This window comes from Mchenga conophoros, linkage group LG16, assembly GCF_057382185.1.
Source record: "Mchenga conophoros isolate Kocher_MC1m ecotype Shallow Benthic linkage group LG16, M_conophoros_male_GT1.1, whole genome shotgun sequence".
In the NCBI taxonomy this organism is placed as follows: Eukaryota; Metazoa; Chordata; class Actinopteri; order Cichliformes; family Cichlidae; genus Mchenga; species Mchenga conophoros.
The window spans coordinates 27,055,341-27,078,238 of NC_140541.1; the positions used below are offsets into that span (position 1 = coordinate 27,055,341).

A 22,898-nucleotide genomic window follows, 5' to 3' on the forward strand; every position below is an offset into this window, starting at 1 on the left:
TGCCCTCTCTGTCTTCCCAGATTCCCATGTAGAAGGAAATCAGAGCTGTTTGTAATGCCGTTTGAGATGGTAAGGGTCAATTTGTAAATCAACCTGTTTTTTGCCCTTAGAATTCATTAGCATATGTAGCAGGGAAACACAAGGTTTGCCTCCAAGGAACAGACTGCTTCCTGTAGTAGCAGCATGCAAAACTCCTGCATTAGCTGTATTAATCAAGCATGCAGCTCCCCAAAGCTTTAAAGACTGTTTTTAATATCCATCAGCTCATTGTTATGTTGTTATGAGCCTCAAATTTACTGTCAAGTTAGTCTCACGGACTAACTGAAAGTAAGCTACCTAGCAACCAAGCCGGCCAGAGGAATCTGTGCAGCATTTAGCAGCTATGAAGCCCTTATAAGCTGGTGGACATGAAAACTGTTAGATCATCACAGGATTGTCTTGATGCATGCTCAATAATCCAGGTAAGTAAATCCCAAAAGTTGATTCTGTTCATCTGGACGTAGCGTTTTCAATAGTCATAGCCCACTGATCAAAGACCATTAATCAATTGCCATGAGTACCATTCAGAGAGAGTTGGAGAATGGCTGCAATCACAGCATTGTAAGATGGTGAAAGATGTACCCTTAGGTCCCCTCCTTGATTCAGAGATGTTCTTTCCCTTTTCACGTAAATGGCCTCCTTGACTCCCCGCTCAAACCAGCGTTCCTCTGTCCAGAATGTGTACATCCTCATCACTGGACTACAAAGTCCTGGTCTGATGAGTTAGCTCTTCTGTGTTGTGCCATCTGCTTCGCCAAAAGTTGTTTGGTTTCCCCAATGTATAAATCATGGGAATCCTCCTGGCACTTAACAGCATACACGACATTACTCTGTTTGTGTCGGGGGACCCGATCCTTGCGGTGGAACAGTTTTTGGAGCAGCGTGTTTTGGGGTTTAAAAGCCACAGAGACGCAGTGTTTGGAGAAAAATGTGTGTCAACTGTTCCGATACTCCTGACACATATTGGATCACTAAGCCTAGGCAGCAGTTGCCCCTCTTTCCTGGATCAGCTGAAGCTTTTTTTAGGTGCCTTCCCAGCTTTGAGAAACATCCAGCTGGGATAACCACATTTACTCAGGACCTTCTTGACGTGATGTTCTTCTGCTTCTCTGGCCGCTGTGTCTGTGGGAATGGTTTTTCGCTCTATGTTGTAGCGTCCTGATGACACCCAGTTTGTGCTCCAGTGGATGATGAGAGTCAAACCTTCACTCATCATCCACTGGAGCACAAACTGAGTGTCATCAGGAAAAGGAAACTGACCTCACGGTTTCAGTTATTGTGCAAATGTACTGTTTGTAAGTTTGGGGAAACCTGCAGTCAGCTGAGACGGAAGAAGTCACTTGGATGAGTGACGAAACGTGTCTCCCACTGAAAACGCTACGTCCAGATGAACAGAATCAACTTTTTTTGTCAATCCTTTCACAGGATTGACAGAGGGAAAAAAAATATGCAAATTTGTGTTTTCAAAGTTGATCAGTTTAAACATGAGAGTTTGCATCTACTTTAAAGTGATAATCACAGGATGAGTAATAATAATAATAATAATACATTTTATTTAAATAGCGCCTTTCAAAGCACCCAAGGACACTGTACAACAGATAAAAACTGGAAATATACACAATGGTAAAAATAGAAGATAAAAGTTAAAACATACAGAAATTTAAGAATAGGCAATTTTAAACAGATGAGTTTTGAGGGTGGACTTAAAAAGAGAGAATGAACTAATATTTCTGAGGTCCGGGGGTAGGGAATTCCAAAGTCGAGGGGCAGAGCAGCTAAAGGCCCTCCCTCCCATTGTGATCGGACGAGCAGAGGGAACAGAGAGAGAAAGAGAAGATGAAGATCTGAGGCAGCGGGATGGGAGCTTCATCTGTAATAAGTCAGAGAGGTACGGTGGAGAGAGAGAATGAATAGCCTTGAATGTATACAGAATTATTTTAAAATGGATGTGAAATTTGACCGGGAGCCAGTGAAGTTGCTTCAGGATTGGGGAGATGTGGTGGGTAGAAGAAGTCCTAGTAATAATACGGGCAGCAGAGTTCTGGACACGTTGGAGCTTGTTGATAGATTTTTGTGTGAGGCCAAATAATAATGAGTTGCAGTAGTCAATTCTAGAGATAACAAGATTATGGATGAGAATGGCAGTGGCGTGAGGTGTGAGGAAGGGGCGGAGGCGATTAATGTTACGGAGTTGGAAATATGCTGCACGTGTAATATTATTGATATGTGAGTTAAAGGATAATGTGCTATCGAGAATGACACCCAAGCTTTTTACAGAGGGAGAGATAGGGACCAGCGAGTTATTGATGGTGAGAGAGAAATTGTTAATTCTGGATAGCAGTCGTTTAGTGCCAACCAGAAGAAGTTCCGATTTATTGCTGTTGAGTTTAAGAAAGTTGGAGGAGAACCAAGAATTAAGTTCAGCTAGACAGAGGATGAGTGAGGGTGGAGGAAGAGTAGAGTCAGGTTTGGTAGAGAGATAGAGCTGGGTGTCATCGGCGTAGCAGTGGAACTGAATATTATATTTACGAAAAATATGTCCGAGTGGAAGAAGGTAGATGATGAAAAGAAGGGGCCCGAGGACAGATCCCTGGGGCACCCCAGTGGATAAAGGAGAAAGCTGAGAAGTGAAGGATTTTAATTGAATGAACTGAGTGCGGTCAGATAGGTATGATTTAAACCAGGCTAGTGGAGTGTGAGAGAGACCAATAGAAGCTAATCTGCTAAGGAGAATGGGATGAGAGATGGTGTCAAAAGCTGCACTCAGATCAAGAAGGATAAGGATGGAGAGGAGACCAGAATCAGCTGCTATAAGAAGGTCGTTTGTTATTTTTATAAGAGCAGTTTCAGTGCTATGTAGAGGACGAAAGCCAGACTGGAACTGTTCATAAAGGTTATTATCAGTTAGGTGAAGATGGACTTGTGAAGCAACTATTTTTTCAAGGATTTTTGAGAGAAATGGTAGATTGGAGATAGGACGAAAATTATTAAAGTTGTTGGGATCTAGACCAGTTTTTTTCAGAATTGGGGTAATAGCAGCAACTTTGAAGGAAGCAGGAACAGTTCCAGTGGTGAGTGAAGAGTGAATAATAGCAGATATGAGGGGAAGGAGAGGGAGTAAGCAGGCTTTGACGAGGACAGTGGGGATAGGATCGAGCTGGCAGGTAGAAGGCTTTGATTTATGGATGAGATCAGCAATATCAACTAAGGATGGAAGTTGAAAAACAGAGAGGAAGTGAGAAGGGGGAGAAGTTAGGACAGAGAAGCTACATTGAGCATTAGGGTCCAGGTCTAAGTGTATTTTATGAATTTTATCAATAAAGAATAGCATTAGAGCATCACAGAAGTTAGATGAATAGAGATGAGCAGGGAGAGAATCAGGTGGCCTGTTAAAAGAGTTGAATAGTGAGAAAAGGGTCTTGGTAGAGTTCTCACTTGAGTAGACAATAGCAGAGTAATAAGCAGATTTGGTTTGACTAATACATTCCTGGTAAAACAGAACGTGGTTATTAAACATATCCTTATGAATAGTAAGGCCAGTTTTCTTATAGAGACGTTCAAGCTGTCAGCCTTTAGCTTTCAGTAGCCGGAGTTCAGGGGTGTACCAGGGTGCAGAGCGAGAAAAAAGTACAGTTCTGGTTTTTTGTGGAGCCAGGGAATTTAAAATACTACTAAGGCTATGATTATAAAAAAGTACCAGGTCCTCTTGAATAGCTAAGTTGTTAGAAGACAAGCAGCTAGAAAAAGCAGAGGAAAGGATATCAAGATTTATATTCTTGATATTCCGGAAAGAGATAATACGGGGATTGTTAATTACAGAGAGGGTCATGTGAACATTAAAGGAGAGAAGTAGATGATCCGAAATTAGCAGTTCGTCAGCTGTACAGATGGAGGGGGTAAGTCCAGAACAGCAGACTAGGTCCAAAGTGTGGCCCTTAATGTGGGTAGGGAAGTTTATGTATTGTTTAAGGCTGAAACTATCAAGGCAGGATAGAAGGTCCTTGGTAAGAGGATGGTCGCAGTTATCCACGTGAACGTTAAAGTCACCCAGCAATATTATATTAGGGGAGACAGTAGCTAGATTGGTCAGCAGATCGGCAAAGTCACTGATAAAAACAGAATTAAATTTTGGGGGGCGGTAGATGACAGCTATTACAGTTGGGGTAGGTCCTGAAAGTTGACAAACAACAGATTCAAAGGAGCTGTACGTAGGGGCGGACAGCGGCGAGACTTTCCAGTTCTCGCGATAGATTATCGCGAGGCCACCACCACGGCCGGACTCGCGAGGTTGGCGGGTGTAAACAAACCCCGGGGGGGTGGAGTCGTTGAGTTGCGAAAAGTCATTGGGCTGTTGCCATGTCTCAGTCAAGCAGAAAAAGTCAAACTTACGGTCTGTTAGGAGATCCTGGATGAGATGTCCTTTGTTCGTAAGCGAACGGATATTAAGCAGGCCGAAGTTGACAGAAATACTGTCGGACTGGATGAGAGTGTTAGCCGACCTAGGCAGACCAGTCAGAACATTGTGGTCAATAGACCTGCAGGGGTTCCGTTGAGAGCGACCAGAGGTGGACCAGAAGGACTGAATTGGTTTGGAATTATCCTGATGGAAATACCGACGGGAGCCTCGATGTACGTACTTTCGACGAGGGAGGAAGGCAATGTCCGTGTGGAAATGAAGAGCAGCCAGCGGCGGAGCAGCTAAAGAGAAGCGGAGCCGGAGGAGCTCATCAGCTGTATATTGATGAAGTCCAGTGCCGAGTCGGTAGATCGATGACATAAGGATCCAGACCCACACTGAGAGTACATAGATCCTGAAAGGCCACATCATGGACAGGAACAGCCGGGTAGGGACACCGGTGGGCCTTAGAAACAGGAGTAGGACAGAAGTCCAGAGTCCAGTAGCGTTAACGTTTAGCGATAGTGGTGAGTGGCGGCCGGTGAGTAGCGGCAGCCAGTCGCGCCAGCGTTCACTCAACCTAGTGTTTTTAAGTGGTATTATAATTGGCCCGGTAGTTGCAAAGATTGGTGTACTGATTCTTTCTATCAGTTTCAGTCTTCCTTGTAAATCTAGCAAACACTATCATGTGAAATGTGAAGTAAAATTGTCAGTAGATATAAATATTAGAATTTCATTTCCTTCAATGGTGCCCCATAACTACAGCATTATGGTGGAGTACTGTAAACACTGCATCAATTATCTAATATCTTATGACAAAAGGAAAACAGGTGTTTTTTGAGAAATTTGTAGTTGTGAAAGTCACAAAAGAAAATAAAGCTATACTTGCTATTAGCATTTTTTTCTGAATGACTGCTGTGTTACTACAATGTAATGTAGTCCAAATGTGTTAACTAAGGATAATATCGGCTTCTAGGTTTATTTGAGCAGTTGCTGATTTAACACTTTGACATAAATCTGACTTAGTGCTGGAAATGTTTCTTTTACTGCTGCCTGGAGCAGAATGTTTGTGGCAATAATATAATCATTTAGAGCCAATTGCCCCCAAAACACTGATGAGAATAAGCAGGTTTAAACTTTTCACTCATTAACTTGTCAATATAAACTAAATGTTTGTCTGGAGTCTGGAGTCAGACTACTTTTTAAGTCCATTTGTGCAAGGTGTAGCATCCCCATGGTATAAGTTTGTGGTTGTGACTTTATCATAAACTGCTGCGTTGGCCAATAAGACCAATAGGTGCCTATATCTACACAAATTCCTCATTATTTGAATTAACGTTAATTTCAGTGGTGACTGACACATAAAATCTGCATTTGCATTTTTTAAAGAGTTTGAGTTTTCTCTACATGGCATCCTTTAATCATTTTCTTCTGTTTCCTCTTTTTCTAAAAACTAAACGAACACAAAACAACACAGATCATTATTTTCTCATTCACTGAGCATGCATACATTTCAAAGTAGCCTGGATCAACCTTAACACTGAGTGAAGTAACATTATTCCTCAGAACAAGTTAGAATACAATGCTAATATACTTATACGTGTAATATATAATTACACAGCCACACAGCTTATCAAACAAACTAGCAACTTAATGTACTCATGTTATACATGCATCACAAATCAAATAAAGTAAATTAGAATATTAGGCAGCATGCAAACTTACAGGAATAAACCCGCTACTGCGCCTATGCGGAGCACTGAAATAGTTAGGTATAACAAAGGCTCCAGTATACCAACTGTGGCCAATAGAGGTCACCATACCACAAAACAAAAGAATATTAATAACGTTCAAGCTACCAACAGGTTTTCCGCTTATAGATAAGTAAACAAACAAGTACGACAATAATAAAAATGACTTATTATTTAAAAACTAGCATAGTGTTTTTGTTCAATTAAACAAGAACAGACAAACAGCAAGTGAAACCAGAAGTAAGCACCAAATGTGGACTTTATCACCTTGTCAAAGAGCAAGCACTACAATTTGGCAGTTCGTGTCCATGAACACAAACTAGAGGATCAAATTTCCTGAGTATTTCATGCACTGCCCTCAAACTGTGCGGCAGCTGCTTTAACACCAACAAAAGGACAATTTTTGTCAGTGAGCAAGAATCAGTGAAACCAATTTTGTGACTATGTCACAAACTGGCAGGAGACTGTATTATCACAGCACTGTCATCACTCATTTGTAACTGTATATTCCTCATGTATTCATGTCAAGGTATTGTTTATGCCGTTTATGGTTAGCATAGATTACTTACGATTGAGGTCACGTGAGCCCATTTTACCTATTTTTTCTAAGACCATCCTGTCGTCATGTGTTAATTATCATTATAGTTTGTAAAACTCACACCCCGTGTAAAGCCATCTTGTGTGTAGAAAAGAAAGTCAGTTGGCAAACAAACAGCATCTGCACGTCAGTCTATTCTAAGCTTTGCGTCTCAGATTGAAAATTGGCTTGTGCCCCACTCTGTTATACTCCCACTGATTCTATCTATTGTGAAGCATCTGTTCTTCTATTGCAATACCCCACTGGTTTGGTTGAAGTGGATTACACATCATTAGTTCTGTATTTTATTGCATTCTCAAACTAACATGTAAAAAGAAAATACAATTCTAGTTTTTAACAAGAAGCAGCCAATAAATTTTGAGAAGAAATCGGGGGGGGGGGGGGAGTATTAACAAGTATTTAAAAACTCCATCAAATATACTGAACCTGAAAAATATCACAGTTTTAGAACTGAATCTTTACGTCAAAATAAATTAAAAGAATCTTTCAAATAAAATAAGCCTACATTGGTGACAGTTTGGTTTTATCAAGATCAAAATCAATTGCCTTGGGGTGTTTAAAAGCAAAAGCGACAAAATATTTCTCAAGTGGAATACAAGAAATTGAAAATACTGATTTATTTTTCGTTGTGTCATTTGTATCATTGTATCCATTACAAACACCATGCAGAAAAGCAATCTCATTTCCTTTGCTAAGTGACATATTTTTCTGCTTTAACACTGAATATAAAAGTCTAGGTTTGCACAACAGTAAAATCTTAAATGAAAACAAGCTTTCTGAAGGACCTGATGGAGAAAAGGACAATCTCAGTTTTCTCACTTTTCCTCCTTCATTCATCCATGGTTAATACCACTCTCAACTGGAGTCGCTTTCAGTCTGGCACTTAACAAAACCACAGTTCTTCATCCATATTAGTGCCAGCAAGGCAATCGCTCACTGAACCCTAACAAAATAGTTTGGCTAAGAGGATTTGGCTAATATCTCATTAGCTTAAAGGCAACAGCTCATTCTGCCCTCGCTTTTATTTGGACAGCACTGCTGTGGATTAACACTCTCTAAATAACAAATGCCACCAAGCCAATTTATCTGGCTTTGTTCAATTTAATTTAATTTCCATTACTCCTCAAAACATCTTCAGACCGGTTTTATTAGGACTGTGAAAACTTGTCAGGTTCAGGATGAGAGTAGAGGTTGACAGCAGTTTGGTTGAACAATCAACATGCAAAGTGGAGGAGACAAGAGTTGCCAACATCCCAGTATCAGTATAGCACCAGCTCCAGGTACAATAATGTGTTACATGCCACGCTGACACAAGCTAGCAATTTCTGTCATACTTATTTGTTAAGCTTTACCAAAGAAGGCTACACCATGCTTGTGTATGTTTCCATAAATCTTCACAATATGACATAACATAAAAGGAGGGGAAATTCTTTCAGCTCCTTTTCAGTAGCTGTAACACTGTATGTGTCAGAGCTGTTTCTACTCATGGACATTATCCTGCTGATTTGTGTGGGGAGTTACTGTCTGCTCTGCTTTGCTCGGCTGATTTTTCAGCTTCTCAGCTCAAGCGGCTGTCTTGTCCTCATTCCCCCATCTTTTCCTATATCTTAGAGTATGATAGGTTTGTGCTAATGAAGCTCCTTTGGAACATATAAGGACACAAACTTGATGTTTTAGACATTTTTTTCATCCACTCTGAGCACAAGCTCACATATTGGAGTGTCTGCATATAAATTCTAAATCTATATTTGTAGTTTCAACAGGACTCTGTGAAGAAAATAAGCAGATCCTTACTGCATCCATAGGAAATGAACTTGAATAATTGATCCTCAGCAAGTGTTACCACCTGTGTAAAAACAGAGCTTTTGGCAGTTTGCTGGTCTGGAGCATTATGGTGTGTGTTCGCAGGAGTGGTGGACGTCCCTAATTTACTAATTCATCCCAGGGTCAGATAATACAATGTCAGAGGCCTCAGTTAACGAGTTAAATGTTAAAGTAGATGACAGTACAATTCGAAAAAGACCAAACTAATATAGCTTGTTTGGAAATGTTGCCACAAACAGGACTTTAATATCACCAACCATTCCCATTTTATTACGGTGTATCCATACAAATGGCCCGCCCTGTACAGTGGAGGACTCAAGTGCAGATAAAACCCAAACGATGATAGCGGTTTTAAAGTCTTTATTTAACTCGAAAGGAAAACTGGGCAGGATTTGTTCACTAGAGTGATGGGGACAGCTGTGGTCTTTAGATAGGTCCACTAGGAGAGAGGAAAGTGGTGCAAGTGTAAGGAAGACTGTCAGAGAAAATGTTCTGACTTACTTGGGAAAGTGGGAGAGGCGGCTGGTGAAAGGCTGGCAGGTTCTAGGGGGGCAGGCAAATAGGCAGGTAGTGAGAGCTGTTGATCCTGGGATGCTTTCTGTGCACGTGGGACTGGATTCATGGATGGAAGGAAGTGGCACAGGTGAATAATCCATCCTTTTCCTCAGAATGCAGTCGCTGGTAACAGGAAGGCAGAAGCGTTAGAAAAAGGGACCAAGAAATTCTCAGAAGAAACATTAGTTCCTTAAATACAGGAAAACAGGTGAGCCACAGGACCTGTAGAGTCATCTTTCCAACAGCCCTTACTATTTACACCTCTAAGAAATATTTCAAATGAATTAGCAAAATAGTAAACTGAGGAAGAAAGATGTTTTTGTATTATAAGAACTGAGAATGGTCCAAATTGTACTGTCAAATCTGATTTTTTTTTCCATGTTCAGTAAAAGTAATGTTACATTTTTTGAGTGATCTGAGTGTTCTGGTGCCCTAGATAACTGCTTACCTTCATCCACTGTGCGCACACACACGTATGCAGGGCTTACTTGTTTATCTCCCAGGAATTTCTCTAATATGTACCTATATGTCACCTTTGAGTTAAGTGTTCAACATGGTTGCCTGTCTGTATCACCGTTTCAGAAAGGCAAAGTGGGCCAGCACTAACATTTCAGAGCATTTCAGCATACAGTACCTACACCCTGAGGGAACGGAGAGCTCACGCCAGCACATTGTCATCTCCCTTAGTCTTTCTCTAGTTTGAGACATTTGCTATGCTGCCACTTCATTCCTCTCGCTGCTTTTTGCCTGACACATCTGTGTTGCTCATTTCTTATACATGCCATCTTCCCCCAGCTTACTGTAGCTCTTTCCAACCAGCTGAGCCAATTAAATTGGTGTTTACCAGCAGCAGAGATTATGTCCCAGTCTGAAGCAGGACCACCAAAAAACACTCCTTCTACATGAATAAAGGATGTATGCGAGATCACACGCACAGCACTCCTGGGACCCCAAAAAAAACCAGGGAGGTTTATGTGGGAGGTGGTATTGTTGAGGTGGTGATGGAAGTGAGTGAATGTTTAGCGAGACAACTTTTATAAGTGCGTTGACTCAGCCTACTGGAGTCATATACCAAAAATAGATAGATGCATCCTTTGTGAAATACAGTTCAAGAGTTCAAACAAAGAAGGAAGCAATGATTTTATCCAAGAAATACCTTTAGTATGATGATTACTAAGTGGAAAGTTACTAGTTAGTTCTTCTGGGAATAAGATAAACGACACTTAGAAAAGCTCATCACTGAATTGGCACCTTATGGTGAACTGGTGATTCCATGAGCTATGTTTTTGAGCATTATGTTGTTCTGCCTCATGGTAACCTCTCAGTTGGCTATGCCTGAAAGTTCGTGTAAGGAGGCATCTATGTTTCATCCCAGTGAAACCACTCCAGCTGGCTCCAGCAGTGTGAAGCAGTAGAATTACTTACTCTGAGTAGAAAATCATTTCAGCCGCCCGTGTTTGCCATCATAGTTGATATGGGGTGCCGTTTGTAAAGTGAAACATGCTGAAATTAACGGCAACATTTTTCCACATTTAGCTCAAAACCTTACAAAAACATGTGTTTTCGAGTAATTTTTTACAACATTTAGTAAAATATTTGTAACTTTTCATCAAATGTTAAATCTAAATGTTAAATGTTAAATCTAAATGTTAAATGTTAAATCTAAATATTATATTTAAATCTAAATGTTAAATCTAAATGTTACAGAAAACTAAATATTTAGGCTAACATGCAAATTTATTGTACGGATCAACGGAAATACCAAAATAAAAGCTTCCCGAAAACCTCCGGTGCAAAATTGTGTCTGCTCTCCTCCTCACCTCTCCCAGCCATGTGCTGCTTCACTTCTTGCCTACGGGCATGTCCAGCGATTTTGCTGGACATGTGCTGCAGCGATTGTGAAGTGGAGACTGCAGCTGCTAAGAGTGCACTACTGCTAAACCTTTGGATGGCCGACAAAACGGATCTTCCGATGTTTTCAGCTAAATCGCCGGACGTGCTTTCTCATGGTCCGCGCCTGGTTATGGCTGAATTCCAGTGGAATGACGGTCCCGCCATAATAGACGTTCCAGCCATGTGTTCCAGCCCTAAACCTAACCTTATCCCTAACTTTAACTAGCAGCTAAATGACATAAAATAGTGTTTTCCAAAGCGATTTTTAGAAAATGATCGAACATGTGTAGATTGAGTCCAAACGGTTCTCATGTGCTCTCCTTTTTCCGATGCTGTCATTTAGGAACGTGTTGGGTACCCGAAAGCATAACATGTTGACAATTTGTCACTTAGCGAAAATTATTATGCTTAGGGAGTGAGAACGTGTCTGACCACTACCAGCACACTTTTGCACCGGAGGTTTTCGGAAAGCTTTTATTTTGGTATTTCCGCTGATCCGTGCAATAAATTTGCATGTTAGCCTAAACATTTAGATTTAACATTTAGATTTAACATGTATATTTAGATTTAAATATAATATTTAGATTTAGCATTTAGATTTAAATATAATATATAGATTTAACATTTAACATTTAGATTTAAATATAATATTTAGATTGAATATTTAACATTTAAAATTCTGTTTTAAATATGAAAGGTTACAAATATTTTACTAAATGTTGTAAAAAAAAGGACTTGTTTTGAGCTAAATGTGGAAAAATGTTGCCGTTAATTTCAGCATGTTTCACTTTACAAACGGCGCCCCATAAGTTGAAGATGGGATTATAGATCAATTGATAAAAATAAGAATTTTGCTTTGAGACTCTTTTCCACCCCTTTTTTCTTCATCACAACACACTAGTCAAAACCACTGCACACATACAGCCGCTCCAGCCAGCCTGACAGGCATGACAGCCAAGTCGAACTGTAGATGACACAGGAACTAAATCGCAGGTTATCATGGATCCTTAACTAGTATCAATGAGTGAAAAAAAATATTTTCATCATGTCAGTTTGGATTCAAGATTCATTTTGAAAGTAGTTTGTTAATAGTATCAGTGGTTTTATACTATAGTCTGTAAAATTATCTGAAACAACATTTAGGTAATTAATTCTGAAATTATATGATACAATATGTGTTTAATATTGGTACTTTTTTCTCTCTTCTATACTATGCCAACAATATTACAATACTGCAATGCCAAATTAATGGGAAAGAGTACTCTTTCAGTTTTCCCCTACGTACAACACAGATCACCTGATGTAAACAGTTTTTAACAGATGAATTAAAATCATGCTGCACTATAGTTAAAGTAATAAGACTTACAATACTCATATTACAGTTGGTTTTTTTCCTGTACTTTTGTCTACTGCACTGTATTGCTTTTTTTGTGCATGGAAAATGTTTGCCATGCTGCAAAATTCAAAGTCCACACCAAACTGAATTACTACTTCCCACTGCAGCTGAACTGCTCGGATCGCCTCGTTTGTAGTCAAGGCTTTCCTTCCGTGACTTATCTAAGTCACTACATAACACATTTGCATAATAAAGACCTAAAATGGTGAGTTTCAGACAGATGTGAAAAAAGGTGCTGCAGCTCGGTCAAAATGAGTTTGTCAGTGAGCATGATATTAGCTCCCATAGTTTCTTCCCTTAGTATTACTTTGTAAGTACTGATGGCATTTAAGAATTTTATTTCCTTCTAAAAATGTAAAAAATAATAATAATGATAAAAAAATAATTTTTTGATAAAATTGTTTGTTTTGCTGTGCGGATATGATATTTTTCACCTGATGGTGCTCTGGACCTCTGAAAAAGTTGCACAGCACCTAAATGAGTCAGTTGTGACTCTTCTGTAATGGGTTTTTACTAACAGTGACAAGATTTTCTAAGCACTTTGCCTAATATGCATCTGTGGCACCAGGTAAATAATAGCAAAGGGTCTTGTCAGTGAGGAATTGAAGCGGGGACATAGTGATTGGTGCATTTGCACCCAAAGCACCTAACTATAGGGTCAGCTTCATGCTTTTTCCCAGCTGGTATTTTATAATCTGCATTTTTCAAGGAAAGCATTTTGAAATAGGAAAGGCTGATATGCATATTTTTCAACCTCTGCGGGTACTTGAAATCTGAGCATCTGTTTAGACCGGCATCAGAAAAATCCTATCAGAGAATTTTCTCTCTTGCTCTTACAGAAAGCATACACTTTATTTCATTACAGCAAAAAAAGCATATTTTTTCCGTGTGTACCCTAACCCTACACACCCTGCACCAAAAATGCTTGCACATCCAATTTACTGACATACCTTGCTTCCACGCACTAGTTCCTCTCCAAAAGTACATGTATCTCTGATATCTATACCCTAGTGTCAACCACCTAAATGAGTTTTGCACTTCCACAATAAAAAATTGTCAGAAGGCAAGTTAGAGTGAGTAGAGCTATAATGTGCCTGCAAATGAGCTCACAAATCTCTTAGGCCACAATCCTGTATCTGTGAGATTGCATAGGAATAGTTTCTTTGCAGAATATGTCTGTGTGTGTGCCAGTATCGGATATAAAGAGTGGGTTTCCGGCATGTAGAGATGTAAAATGTGACTAACTGTGTGATGTATTATAAGTAGAATCCTTTGAGCTTTTGCTCAATTACAGCCAACAACCAGCACCATTTGTGACCATATTTCAAGCCTGATATTGTTTGATTTGACTTTTTCATCACAGTTCTCTGATAAAATGAGCTTCTGCAGGCTTGCTTTTAACTCACTTGAACCTCTGTCATAGTGAAGGACAACAAGGGAAATTAAGTAATAGGCTTGGCAGAGGCAAAGTGAAGGGGTAATGACAGAGGCACAAGCAGATGTACCTTCCTCTACTTTTCTTCCTCTTTGGGGTCTTTTTAACCACTTCACATCTATGCTCTCCTACCTATGCTCAGTGCTGACAAAATGCTGCGGAGCTCTTTATGTGTGAGAGAAAGCTCCATTCTGAGCCATTATTTCACTCCGTTGTTTAACTCCATCCTTTTTTGTCATAGCTTCCGATCTCTGTCCTTCTTTCCTCTAGCATATACTGAAAAAGACTGCTCATTTCTTCAAAGTCACACGCATAGCTAACATGTTAAAATATTAATAACGGTTCATTTCAAACAGAGGATGAGGCATATTTGCTTTTCTTGCAATGGCTCTTGTTGTTGCCTTTCTACCTATGCCCCTTCAACGAAAATATCTTCTGTCTTACGACTAGATCGTGTGCGTTTTCCACATTTTTCCAATCATTTTCCCATCTTTGAGATAACCGTCAGCAGGAATGTCCTATCTGCCAATAAATCACTTTGATTTCGCTTTTAAGAAAGCAAAAAAGGAGCAGGGTGTACAACCGCGCTATCCACACTTGTTTTGCAGTACGCCCTCCATTTTTCATCTTCTTAGCAGTGACAGGTGGTTAAGAGTGAAATAGAGATTCTACTATAGCATTCAGAGAACAAGTGCAGCAAAAAGTGGCTAATTACCATAAATATCCTCTTCAGAAAAGAAGACTGAAGAAGAAAAGAAGCACCTGAAGCTCAGATGTGTATGTGACTTTGCGTTTACCAACAAAATGTTCATTATCACTCTTGTTCCAATGATGAGAACACACTTTATCCTCTTGTCCCTCATCTTCATCACCATAGCTACCTTATGTTAATTTGAATTTTTGTGTTGCTTTTTTTAAGGACATCCACAGTAATGAGTAAGCACTCTCTCTTTAATAAACAACTTTCAGCTGCAGATTTTTTTTAGACCGAATGTCCTTCCTAACACAATTAATTAATTCAATTCAGATTTCATTAACATAGCTTTATACAAAACCAGGTTTTATTTCTGTCTTCTGTTGGCTGCTTGCATGTCAAAAGAGCTTTGTGAAAAGATTTTCCTCTAAGCCTACTAATGTGCCAATATTTTCAAAGTGGTCATTGTTTTCCAAATTTCTCATGGAATATATTCCCAGCTCGTTTTTGGTTTTTTTTAATCAGACATTTTAAAGTACTATTGCATTTTGCTGCTGATTTGGAAAACTGTGCATACAAAATATTGGAAATGAAAACAAATGAAAAACACGCCCACATAAAAAGTTACCATACTTGTAAAGTTGACGTAGAGGTTGTGTCATATGTGGCTGAGACTCACTGAACATGCATATATGATCAAAATATTTCCAACCTTTTGGGACCGCTTATTCATCTCTACGGAGATACTGATAGTAAATAAAATCATGATCAAAAAACAGTATTTGAATAAATTAAGTAATGAAGCATGCTTGCATAAATATCTATACAAATTCAGCCGATGTTGGATGTAATGAGTTACAAAGACACTATAATGATATTGCATTTTTAAGTAACGCAGTAATAACACATTACTGTACTAAACTGAGTGACTGCATTAGGGTTACAATTATTTTCTTACTTTCACTACAAAGGTTTTTCAGTTATCTGCATGCAGGGCAGAACAAGAACCCAGAGCGACTTTAAAGCTGAGTGAATGCTGACCACAGCCCAGCAGCCGGACCCTGATCTCCAAAAGGTAAACTGATGAGCTGTCACTCTGCAGCCTCCATTTCTACCTGTCCATGTTTCTAAAGTAGAATCAGTGTGTCCATCACTTCAAAGCCACTTTGTTCTGGTTTTCATCTTTGCTTTGTGTTGTTGGATTTGTGTTCAAACGTAAAAACGAAAACACAGATTTTATGCGTGTTCTCATGAGGGTAGTCATTTGTGTTAGTGTGTGTGACTGTAGCCTATTGGTTCAAATTGTTAACTGGTAATTGAGTGACAATGAGTTACAAAAAAGTAACAAGTAGTGTAACTAATTACTTTCTTTGGTGAGTAATTAAGCAACATACTGCATTACTTTTAAGAAAAGAAACAATGTGCAACAGATTACTTTTTTTGAGTAACAACCTTAACGCTGGATTCAGCTTACCTTAAAATAATAGCCATGTAGCTAAACTTGTTGAATTTATTTCCAGGACAGTATGCATACACACACCTACAGCAAATACTGGATCAGACAGGGTTCTGCTGCTGTCAGTTGTCATAGCTGACAGCTTTGTAGAAGAGAACAGCAGACTATGGAGCCTGATTGACAAGCAACGTCCATACAGCTCTTTTTATCCCATCAAGTTGTGAAATGTTATTATTGATTGACTCTGAAGTAGGTTTTCTCCTCTCTTTTGTCAACTTATAATGCATGCATTTGTATGAGGACAGACTTATCAAACAAAGCCCGGAGCTATTATTTGTGAAATTGGATTCCAAGTGTGGATACAGAAAATAGTAAAATTAATTTTTGTTCCTCTTATAAAGTCTTACTGCAACATGGAAAAGCAAATTTCAAACAAGCAAGCAGCTTTGGGGCAAAAATGGGAGCGGGTCAGTCTGCTGGGCTCTTTTCTTTGACTTAATCAGTCTACAAAATTACTTGCTGCTCTGTTTCTAGTTCAGTTCAGTTCCTTTTTATTTCAAACATATGCATTCACCAACGTTTCATAAAATCATTCCATACAGTTGTTTGAAAAGGAGTAGGCAGAAGTATATACTTATTTAGCCCTACCCCCTCAGGTTTACATCCTCATCATCTAAATTTGAACAGCAAAAACGTATACAATGCCTTCAACTTAGAACATAACATCTCACAAAAATATTTTCACATGTTCAACTAAAACTATATTTAGATTTGCTAATTTACAGAAGAAAATAAACATGAGCTTGACTGCTGTCTTGGGTTTCTAGAAAAGAGAATTTCAAATATTAACATTTATGAAGTTACCAAGTTCTCTAAACTGCATTCTCAAATAACTGGGTTGTAATTGTCAAAATGATATGCATGAGTGCTTCCTGAGCTGTTGTGCTTAATACAAGATGACATTTTTGGTCTGCACCACCAAACCGAAGTTTGACTGTAAAGCCTAATTTTGACCTCTGTGGGAAATCTACGGCGTGACCTGTAACGTAAAGCATAATTCAGGTATCAGAAGCTTTTGGGACACTCTACATGTAATTACTTCACTCTAACTTATGTGGAATTTAGTTATAAATGCAAAAAAAAAATTAAAAAAATGCTTTATTTAACACAACGTGATGATTGGCATGTGATCTTTACAGCTATGATTTGGCAAAATGATTTAAATACAGTTTTAGGTCTATTTATTAATGTGGTTGAAGTGTAGGCTTTAAATTTGTTTAGGAGTTACAGCTTTTTTTTTTTTAATACAGTGTCCCTCATTTTTCAGAGGTTCTTAAGTAACTGGACATCTACAGTATGCTTTGGCTCACTATCCAGCTACACTGTGAAGCACTGTCCAATCAGTTTTGCAGAATTTGGCTGACATTATCAGTCACATCATCAATAAACACTAGCGGGCGGTTTTCACTGATAGCCATATATGTCCATGCCATAACATTGCCTCCACCAAGTTTGCCAGCTCATGTGGTGTGTTTCAGATGTTAGGCGTTTCCCTCCTTCTCCATACTTTTCTCTTCCCATCATTCTGACAGAAGTTAATATTTATTGTCTTCTGTTCAAATTTTTTTTTTCCAGAACTATACAGCCTCTTTTTAGATGTTTTCTAACAAGGTTTAATCTGGCCTTCCTGTTTTTGAGTGTAACCAGTGGTTTGGTCAAGCCTGTATATTTACTTTCACAACAGCGTCTCTTAAACCTAAAAGTGTGCATTTTAATCAAATTTTGATCGTTTTAAATCCAGTGAGGTGGTGTTCAGAGGCAACATTACGTTTTCCATGTGCTCATTGACATAACAAAAAAATGTCTCCTGGCCAATAGAAGGGAATTGGAAATCAATAAGCAAAGAATATATTATGTTCCTGTATGAAGCAATGACTGATCGTACCCCGATGACAGAATATGGCTATTAATTGCTTTAATACAGGTGTGAGGATTAGGATACAAACAAGCAGAGATCACATTATAACAGTTTGCCTCCCATTGAGCATTTATCATATGTTTACTAAATATGACTATGGGAAGAAGCACTATCCTCTGGCTCATCATTGTCACAGCAGGTAGGTAGATGATGAGGAGCACTCATAATTGTGAATTCATTTAATCATCTGTGGTGGATACCCGGAGTTGACTTTTGGAACGAGGCACAACAGAGACCGATGTTTTCAGACTGCTCATCATCCTTGTTCTCTTTTAAATACTATTTTTTTCTGGACACCGTTGATACATATCTTACATGATTTGGTTACTGTTGACTGTGATATATACTATATATAATTATGCAACACCAGATGGTTCCATAGACAAAGCTCCATCCTTTGAAATCCTTCATCTAACTATGCTTCTCTGAAGCCGTTTACTCAACTATACATGTACTGTATGTATGAAGGGGTGGGTGTGTTCAGACTTTTGACTGGTACTGTGTGTGCCTGGATGTTCCAGATTGATGGACTACACACAGATAATAAAAAAAAATGTTCTCAGTCTTTAACATGCAATGCATAAATTAAGATAGTTCACATAATGTTTTTAAAGTGGGGTGTTACGAGACTAAATTTGGTACCATCCACTGCATCTATGTTTGTTTGTTTGTTTGTTCATTATCATTATTATTAAAATGCTTTCTTGTACCCAGGTGTGTCACTAGTGAATCTTACACAACTGTTACTCAACTCCTGTACCAGGGGGTAAACATTGACTCTGGGTAAGCTGCAATACCTCCCCCTGCTGGATGTAAGGCAAATTAAACATTTTTTCCCCTCTTTGAGGGGTGCTTTCAAGCCTTTGGTGTTTTGGCGTGGTGGGTCAAATCAGATGTGAGAAATAAACTACATAAAACTTTAAATGTCACAAAGTGAAAGGAAGAAGGAAAAATGGAGAGCTTGTGCCTTAAATTCATTTTAAGTATATATACTCGGGAGGCAATTTATGAAAATAACATATTATCCTATTATATACTAAAACTAGGAAAACTGAAACTGATATGTTAGACAGCTGATATTCACGTACTGTATATACACGTGTGTTTAGTAGTTTGTTAGTTTTTTTGGGGGGGGCTTTGAATTTGTAAGTAGTCTCATCTATTAGTTTGTATAGCTAACAACACCTTGACATGTAAATATGTATTTAGAGAACCAAAAGTTTTCAGTTTAAAGGCTGTTACACAATGGATGTGTTGCTCAAATTGTGAAAAAAAGAATAAATAAAGTTGACATGAAGTGAGGATGAGCTGGTCCTGATAGTCCTAAATGAAAAAGGAAGAAAGGAGACGTTGGCTTCAGCCAGTTCTCAGAGGAGGCAGCAGCAGGGAGAATATTATGATTTGATCCAGGAGTTGACGCTGAATCACAACCGCTTTTGTGCATATTTCAGGATGTCAGTGGGGCAGTTTTAACTGTTGTTAGGACAAATGGGACCACACTCGACGAGGCAGAGAAATCATTTCAGAGAGCCAAGTGAGCCAGAGCAGTGTTTAGCTGAGTATCTGAGGCAAAATAGTATCATTTTACCATTTCCATATCATTGTACATTCGGTAGAGGTGTGTGATTTGAGCTACGAGTGCGCTTGTTGCACAGCGATGTGATTGGTCAGATCTGTTTATTCGATTCTGAAAAATCTGAAGAAAAAAAAAATCAAGTTCGGTCTGAAAAAAATAAATGCCAAAAATTTGTCCAGTGAAATTATGCAGTAAGTATGAACGGCTGCATTAAGTGCAATAGGTGAGTCGGAATAATATTTTTAACGCACAGAATATTCACAGGTACAGTATGAAAGGGCCTTAAGAGTATATACATGAGATGCTGCTGTCTGAAAGCAAATCAGTAGAATGTTCAAGTGATTATGAAGAGATCAGCATTTGTGCTCTCGCTCTCCTCTGGAGAACAGAACGACTTGCCTGACTGCTACCACTGGACGTCTTCCTGCCAGTGGAGGTTAGAATAGCAGGTATACTGGGAGTTTTGTGATCACACTCAACACTGATCAGCTCCATTGGGCATACCATTGAGCATCTGGCGGTCCGTCATTATGCACTGCATCTGAAGTGCCACTTCCTCGGTTGTGACTCACACAAGGGATAGCAGACGAGTTTTATGATTATTAAAATCATAGACATGCATCGTTTGGTTAAGCTCCCAATACCATAGCGCACAATCTTCCTGCTGTTATTTGTGTGATTGTGACTGCATTTATATGTATGTGTGTGGGCGAATCCTTGTTTGTATATGTGGATACCTGCGCGACAACATCTGTTGATGCACATACGGTGGTTTTTAGGTGACCTGCTCTGCTTGGATGTTTCTGGGATTGTGTCTGGGTGGGTTTCCTTGTGTGTAGGTGTGCACATAATGCTGGCGAGTTGCAGGTGTGTAGTACTTTTTGTGCATGTATGAATGGAAGGGTAGGGACATAGGTAGACAGAGGGATGCTCTGCTGCGTTCACATAAGTACGGCAGGGGTGCGGAAATATGGTTCTTGGCAACACACATGTAACATGTGTGCCTGGCAGGTGGTTCGTGACACACCAATAGTGTGTGCCAGTTAGTAGCACCAGGCACTAGAGGGGAGCTGTGCCAATCTCATGCCAACACTATGGGGCACTTTCAGGGCAGAGAAACAGCTACTAATAGGCAGAAGTGAATGTCCTTCACTTATCCCGACAGACTTTTTTGAAGCATATTTAATCAAACCAAACCAAAACATAGTGACGTTTTGTTTTTCTGAAAGTTTGTGTGCCTTAACATATCAGGTCAGTGTGTTTGCTTTTTTTCAGTTGGCTACTAAGGTTTAGTAAAGTACAACTCAACAGTGTTATAACACAACACTGAAGCCTTGTCCTTGTGTCAGGATATGCAAGTCTCTCTATTTTGACGATGTGTGTGTGTATGTGTGTTTTGTAGTTTCCTGTGGTGCATTGGGAGGCGAAGCGGTGTCTAGTTTGGTGCACGTACCGTGTTCTCATTACTGCTAACAGCCTTGAGCCGGCCTCGTCATTAGAGGGAATTATTCTCAATCCAATCACCTATCAGTTACGCTACGCTACAGAGGCCCACAATCTGTCCTCATCCGATGGCTGAGATTTCTACGTGATGTCTCCTGAATTGCAAAGGACGAACAGTGAGACACAAGAGGAACAAGGGGAGCAGAGAGTGCGAGAATGGTACATAATAGCTGCTTATGCTATTGGTCAGGGAGCAAATTTTAAAATCAAACCCATCAAATTCTGTTTGTGGAATACTAAAAAAAAATCATTTTTAACACCGCTGCAGGGCGTTGGTATTGGTCACTGGTCAGAAAAACAAACAAACAAGCAAACAAACAAAAACAATCCCACTGCGTTTCTTGAAGCAATAATGTATATATAACATATATGTAACATGTACCATATTAAGGCTTTCATTAATGTAGAAACTCATATCACCCTAATTGTTTAGAGATCTAAACAAGACTTAAAAATAGTCCTTATAAGGATGATACCTAAATGAACAGTAACATAATTTCTTTGGCAGCAGAAAATCACAGATTGCCTATAATAAGAAATGTGACTGTGATGATTTCTTTGTTGTTGACTTATTGGAGGAATTTAGAGGATATATTGCACCCACTGGCCAGATGCCTGTCTCACAAAAGGCAATTTACAAAAGTTGCACCAAAATAATACACTGCCAGTCTACTCAGTCATCTAAGAGGAAAATGGTGCTTATGCTGACTGACTTTAAAAAACAATGTCTTAGAAAGTTATTCTGCTGGGCAGTTTTTCAGTAATTCGAAAAACAAAATAAACAAAGTTAACTGGTGGTGTTGCTGTTGGTGCAGATGCTATTTTACCCTTGGTTCTCATTACTTTAACCAGCCATAGTAATTGAAAGTTGATTTAAGCACCAAATCGCAGCAAAGTTGTGTTTGCAGCAACATTATGCATTATACAATATAGGGCTCAATACGGTATACTTGGGTATCAGAAAAAAAAAACTTCTGCTAGATATTCAGGAAATGTTGCATAAATGCAAGGGTGTATCCTGGAGTTAAGGGACAGAATACCCTCAAGGTCAGACTTCTGCAACACCCGCGGAGTACAAAAGATATAACAGGTAGTAAGAATGGGATGGGTCAGATATGATTTTCTGTGTTTTTAATATGTGTTGTTGTACAGTCCTTCAGGGAATTGGAAGGAAGGAGTTGTGGATAATTTGTTGACAATGGTGGTGAGGTTTGGCACAGAGAAAACAGTGAGCAGATTGGCAATGCAAGGATGAAATAAAAAAAAAAGCCATCACTATTGTTATTTTCTCATTCATATTACCCTCTTATATGAAAATATTGCTTCTGACCATTGATTTCCATCTGTATATCTCCAAATCTCTCTATTCTTCGTACCTCCCAGTGCTTTTCTATTCTCCTACCATCCCATCTCTGCATGTCAGTTTCCTTGTGTCAGTGGTGGTGGTGGCTGTGCAGGTAGGGAATATGAATTACCTTGCAGGCAGGCGGTGTTCTGCTTGGAAGACTGCTGTCAGCATGGTGAGAATGGATGAGGAGAGACAGGAGAGAGATGAGACTGACAGCTCCAGCCAACCTTCATCCACCCATCCACTCCCCCTCCTCCCCCGTTTCCTCTTTTGCATGCTCCTTCCACGCCTCCCTTAAACTCCACCACTTTTCTGGTTAAAAATAGAATACAAAAACCAAAGCCTAAAGTGCCACGTGGGAAAACTGATCAGACATGTCAAATTCCAACTACAGGATAATATCTCATCTTAAAGCACCTAATCAAATATGAACCAAATATGGGTCTCTAGAGAACT

At 39.3% G+C, this 22,898-nt stretch overlaps 1 protein-coding gene across 1 annotated transcript; it reads right to left on the bottom strand.

Annotated features, from left to right (window-relative positions):
* Positions 1-1,581: 1,581 nt before the first annotated feature.
* On the bottom strand, positions 1,582-4,864 carry LOC146556959 (uncharacterized). Its single transcript, XM_085250537.1, has 3 exons — positions 4,248-4,864; positions 3,737-3,776; positions 1,582-3,526 (listed from the first exon to the last, which is right to left on the bottom strand). Exons 1-3 carry the CDS (start codon positions 4,862-4,864, stop codon positions 1,700-1,702), a joined length of 2,484 nt encoding a protein of 827 aa, XP_085106663.1. The 3' UTR covers positions 1,582-1,699.
* Positions 4,865-22,898: the final 18,034 nt, after the last annotated feature.

Excerpts from the sequence above, each read along its gene's own strand:
- LOC146556959 (XM_085250537.1), bottom strand. The coding sequence starts at position 4,864 with ATGTGGCCTTTCAGGATCTATGTACTCTCAGTGTGGGTCTGGATCCTT. Across the intron at positions 3,777-4,247 it reads TCGCCGCTGTCCGCCCCTAC|CTGCTTGTCTTCTAACAACT; the intron begins GTACAGCTCCTT and ends TGCTTTTTCTAG. Across the intron at positions 3,527-3,736 it reads TAGCTATTCAAGAGGACCTG|GAATGTATTAGTCAAACCAA; the intron begins GTACTTTTTTAT and ends CTGTTTTACCAG.